General features: G+C 56.3%; 1 protein-coding gene across 1 annotated transcript; it reads left to right on the plus strand.

The window, feature by feature from the left end:
* The first annotated feature begins 2,454 nt into the window (after nucleotides 1-2,454).
* On the plus strand, nucleotides 2,455-3,792 carry DUSP18 (dual specificity phosphatase 18). Its single transcript, XM_074606889.1, has 4 exons — nucleotides 2,455-2,475; nucleotides 3,258-3,436; nucleotides 3,498-3,529; nucleotides 3,585-3,792. Exons 1-4 carry the CDS (start codon nucleotides 2,455-2,457, stop codon nucleotides 3,788-3,790), a joined length of 438 nt encoding a protein of 145 aa, XP_074462990.1. The 3' UTR covers nucleotides 3,791-3,792.
* Nucleotides 3,793-5,502: the final 1,710 nt, after the last annotated feature.

Genomic DNA, 5,502 nt, shown 5'->3' on the forward strand with positions numbered 1-5,502 from the left:
CTTCCAAGGGTGTTGCTTCACTGGCAGACAAACCGCGGGCGGAAGGGACGGCCGACTTCCCACTTCTGCGGCTGAACACTTCCAGGGATTTTTCAAACCTTTCAGATGCCTTCTTCCTCCGTGCCGTCTTTCTCTCCTCTTCTTTCAAAAACTGCTGCTGTAATTGTTTGTGGAAACGTTCGGTCTTCTTTTTGGCTTCTTCAAAGTGTTTTACCTTTACGAAAGCAAACGTAAGACCTTATAGCCACTATCCTTATAGCCACTATCCTTATAGCCACTATCCTAACCATGAAATAAAGAATTCCAAAGTGGTGCTTTTCTTTGGGAAGAGAAACATCCTGCCACATCCCTCACCCTTGGAGGTCAAGGTGACCTTGGTCAAGGTGACCTCCAAGCAAAAAAGCTCCAAAATTCGTAAGTATGACTCTAAACATCATTCTGAAAAAGATTACTCATCCTGCTTCCTTGACTGTAATTCATTTTATACTACTGTAAGAAGCAGGTCTGGAGGACAGTAGTCACACCCTCTTGCATGTGAGACCCAATCCATCACACCGATGACAAAAAGCCCACATTCTAGAACCAACCAACAACAACGTGGTCACCCGGTTTGAGCGGGCTCTCAACCAGAATCCACTGGGCAAGCTAACGAGCTTGGTGTCACCCATGCACCACGGGTGTAGCACGGGCTTCCGTGTCTCTCCAGCCATGAGGCGTTTGCACCCCCTGGGACTGTTGACAAAAACCTGTCCGTGTGTGTGACGCAAACCCGCGGGGACCAAACTGGGCATCACGACACAGCCTGGGGCCTGGTTGTAGCCTAGGGCTAATTCACTCACAGCGCCCGCGCTGCCCCGAGGACTTGAAACTCGCCCATCGTAGATGTTTGCAGGCCAGGAGGATCTCCTCGACACGCACCTGCCTAGAGGTTACCGTCGGCCCACTGAGCTAAGGGATTAGGGAACGCCAAACGGAGGAAAAGACACCTCAGCTCTGCCTCGCGAGGCTGTCGGCCCCGTGACAGCAGAAAGAAACCGTCCGTCGGGACCTGTTATTGTCACTCGCTCATGTCTCAAGTACAGATTTTAGCAAGGCACACTGGGAGTTGAAACCATCAGACATTAATTTCTGTATTAGACTTTCTTATTTGAGCAAACGTCACCTGAGAGGTGAAGCCAGGTAAGCTTTTTCCCCCGTTCTCACTAATCACGGAATCACGGAATCTTCAGAGTTGGAAGGGACCTCTAGAGATCATCTAGTCCAATTCCCCTGCTAGAGCAGGGTTACCTAAAGCACATAATGACTGCTCCATTGCCTAAATACGCAGAGCCAGACCCCGGCAGGACCCTGCAGCTCTGCCAGGAGCAGTCGAGAGGGTGGACTTCGCAGCCCCGTGTTATAAAACTTGGATTTAAACTGAAAAACTGCTGAAATCATGACGCTTGGGGTTTCTGCCCAAAGTGAGATGGCAAAGTTCCTTGGGATATATGCAGGTCAGGGAGGGGAGAGGGTTCAGGTGGTGCTGGCTGGGTGCTGAGGACAAAAAGTCTGGCTGCCCTGGAGCAGGGAGACGAGCTGAAGGGAACTACTCAGTGTGTGAAGGTCCAGATATGTCTAATGCCACCCTAAATCCCAATTCTGAGTTTATAGACTCAACCTGGCATCCCGCGCATTTCCACAGGAGAGGCTATCGCACCTGCGGGAGACGGACTAATGAAGCCGTTAGAGCTGCACTCAAAGTGAGAAGCACTAAAGGGGGTTCGGGCTGCTAAATGTTCAAAACCTTTGCCTAGCCCCCGCTGCTGGGAGGTCGCGCGTCAGCGCTTCACCCATTTCTAATGGTTTACCCTTGGTCTCCCTACCTATCGTAGGAATGACGTCTAAGTCGAGGTTAAGTCTGTGGCTGACGGTGCCTGTAGCCTATCGGTCCAAAACAAAGCTGCCTTGCAGATACGATATGGCAACTGTGTCCTGAGGTGAGGATGGAGGTGCAACCGTTCACATCGAAGGTGGCCCAGGAACCGAGAGCTGCCTCCCCCCAGACATTTTCTTCCCACTCCCCTGGGGAGAGCCTTGGCGCCCACCCCCTGACCCAGCAGGATGAAGACCCAAGGGCCGAGGACTGAAGTGGCAATGTAAGGACTCCAAGCACAAGAGGTTCCTCCAGCCTCGTGTCACCTGCGGCTTTCGCTGCCAACCACTTCAGAGGAGGGGGATCTCCCTCCGCTTCTTCAAGACACGTCCACTGGCAGCCAAATGCAGAACAAACCCTCCCCTTGTGCCGGAGGGGGCCGTGAACCCTGTCCCGGGGGGCAGTGCCTGGAGGGCCTGGAGGGGTGAGGGGGAGTGGAGGCCGTCACCTTCTTCTCCAGGAGCAGCAGGGCATGGCGGCTGGCGCGGCTGGCGGACTTGGCTGAGCGTCTGTTGAACAAATGGCTGTTCACGTCGAGGTCCATGTCTGCAGAGCTGCTCCGGGTGAGAGGGGCTTCGTGTCACACAAAGCAGGGTGCAGGGGGGTGCTGAGCCATACCCCATGGACCTGTTCCCACAGCCCCAGCCCATGTAAGAGGTCCCCCAGCCCCAGCTGGTGTGAGGGTTCCCCAGCCCAAGCCATTGTGAGGGTCCCACGGCCCCAGGATGTTGAGAAGGTCCCCCAGTCCCAGGACGGTGTGAGGGTCCCCCAGCCCAAGCCGTTGTGAGGGCCCCCGAGCCCCAGGATGGTGAGAAGGTCCCCCAGTCCCAGGACGGTGTGAGGGTCCCCCAGCCCAAGCCGTTGTGAGGGCCCCCGAGCCCCAGGATGGTGAGAAGGTCCCCCAGTCCCAGGACGGTGTGAGGGTCCCCCAGCCCCAGGATCATGAGAAGGTCCCCCAGCCCCAGGACGGTGTGAGGGTCCCCCAGCGCAAGCCGTTGTGAGGGCCGCCGAGCCCCAGGATGGTGAGCAGGTCCCCCAGCCCCAGGACGGTGTGCGGGTCCCCCAGCCCCAGGATGGTAAGAAGGTCCCCCAGCTCCAAGATGGTGTGAGGGCCCCCCAGCCCCACACCGGGGCCCGCCGAGCTGCCGGCTCTGGGGCGGCGGGAAGAAGGTGAGGCGAGGCCGTGTGCCGCCCCGCTCCTCCATGGCCCCCGCCACCCGCCGTTGTGTGTGTGGTGGTGGTTGCCATGGGGGGCCCTGCCCAACAAACCCCGACCGCCCGGGTCTGCCAGGTGGTGGGGCCCAGGGGGAGACAGAGCCGGGTGTATTTGTACACGTGTTTCTAGGCACAACCAGCACACCCCGATGGCGGCAGCTCTGGAAGCCCAGCGTGCCCTGCCCCAGCACCTTGGATCACCTCCAACCTCTACCTCAGTGACGTAGGGGCCACCAACAGCCACCTCCTGCTCCTCACCCACCACATCAGCACCATCATCAACGTCTTCCTGGAGGTGGTGAACCCTCTGTCCCGACATTGAGTACCTGCACATCCCTGTGATGGATGCCACTGCCGCCCGCATCTCCAGCTGCTTTGACTCCATAGCAGCTAAGACCCACAGCACGGGGACAAAAAGGGGCCAAACACTGCTCCACTGCGCTGCCAGGGTGAGCAGGTCCCCACCCTCTACTTGTCCCCTCTCCTGAACCACCGCTCCGTGTCCCTGGCGGGCGCCCACACCCGGGTCGAGTCCTGCCGTCCCATCGTACAACCCAACAATGGCTTCTGGCAGCAGCCCATCCACTACAAACACAAGCTCTGCGGCGTCAACAGGCTCCGGACGATCGGCGCTCCGTCAGGGATGAGCCCCGATGTTTATGAAAATGAAGTAAGAGCGATGCTGCTGCTCTGAGTACAAACGAGCTGTCGTGATCTCTTGGCAAGAAACCCAGGGAAAGCCAACGGCAGTTCTTCCGCGTCCACGCCAGAGCGTTGAAAATAGACTCGTCTAAGGAGGCTGGAGCATGAAGTTTCTGCTGCCGAAAGAAAGTACAGGGGATTTGTGACACAACCAGCAAGTCGTGGCGTTTACTATAAATAAAATCAGCCCAGTTTAAGCCACGCAGTTTGTTTTCACACATCATTTGTATCGGGGTCCTGACAGTAACTCAGAAACCATCACGTGTTTACAGGGTGTTGTTTTATTCCAGCACAAACTGTGCTTCTAATACGGGACAGAAACTAGCTGTGAGTCAGAATATTTGGAGTGTTACCAACATTTGTTTTTCCTAACTGGGATATGACTTTGGGTTTTGAGACAACAACCCGAAGTCCAGTCATCTGCTGCATTCCGGAGAGGGCAGGAACAGCGCGGACTCCAGCATCCCCGGTTGGGAGAGACCCAAGAATATCCTGCTTTCCACTATCTGACCCTTTCCCTTCCCACAGCTGATTCCCCCAACCCTTTTTCAGAAGGTGCCTTGGTCTCCCTTGGGAAATCCATGGTTATTTGGGTGAGCCGTGAGCTGCTCGAAAAGAACCCCATTCACTCCTGGTGGGCCGGGAAGTCAAGAAGGAGCAGTAAAAGGAGGCCCGCTGGCGGTTTGAACCATTGCGGCGAGGTCGTCGTGGTGTTATAGACTAGAAGCCTGATCTGGGCGCCCTTTGGCGTGGCTCAGCAGCAAACCACGTATGAATTCTGGTTTAGCACGGCATGAAGTTTTCAGCTCTGGCAGCTCTGTCTCAAGTGGCAATAACAGACCCATTCCAGGTTGGGAGCCGGGGGGGACCCGGGGCTGGTGCGTGTGTGTGAGGGATCCCACAGCCCCTGGGTCAGCATGAGGGGGTCCCACGGCCCCGGTAGGTGTGAGGGGTGGGGGTCAGTCTCTTCTCCCAAGGAACAAGCCATAGGACAAGAGGAAACGGCCTCAAGTTGTGCCAGGGCAGGCTTAGGATGGATGTTAGGAATAATCTCTTCACCAAAAGGGCGATCAAGCATTGGAACAGGCTGCCCAGGGCAGGGGTGGAGTTGCCATCCCTGGGGGTATTTAAAAGCCGGGCAGACGTGGCGCTGAGGGACATGGGTTAGTGGTGGGTTTGGCAGTGCTGGGTTAACGGTTGGACTCGATGACCTTAAGGGTCTTTTCCAACCTCAATGATTCTACGATTTCACGTGCTCCCAATGGCATTTGGGAGCGCTCCTCCACACCCGCAAAGAGCAAACTAGGTCCCTGCAGGTCTCAAAGCAGCTCAGGTGATAGCTGTGGTGGGTGACAAAGAGCCTTCCCTTCCATCGAGTGCGTTGCTTTTCTCCCAAGGCACCTTCTTGAAGCAGAACGAAGACCCAACTCCTCATGGACATGTCAGAAGTTGTTCTCGGAAAACAGAGACGTTAAAGGAAAGGGCAAGAACAGGGTCGTTGGGTGCATGAATATCACAGAGAGCATTGGAGACATGGCAGACCTCGTGGAAGAACCTCGTGTGCTGCGTGACCACCTGGGGCCTTGGTGCTTCTCAGACTGGGTCTCTGGCCAGCCAAGGGTGCAGTTGGTGACTGTAGTCATCCCCACCCCTCTCCACTCCAGCTTTGCAGT

This window comes from Larus michahellis, chromosome 13, assembly GCF_964199755.1.
Source record: "Larus michahellis chromosome 13, bLarMic1.1, whole genome shotgun sequence".
Taxonomy (NCBI): Eukaryota; Metazoa; Chordata; class Aves; order Charadriiformes; family Laridae; genus Larus; species Larus michahellis.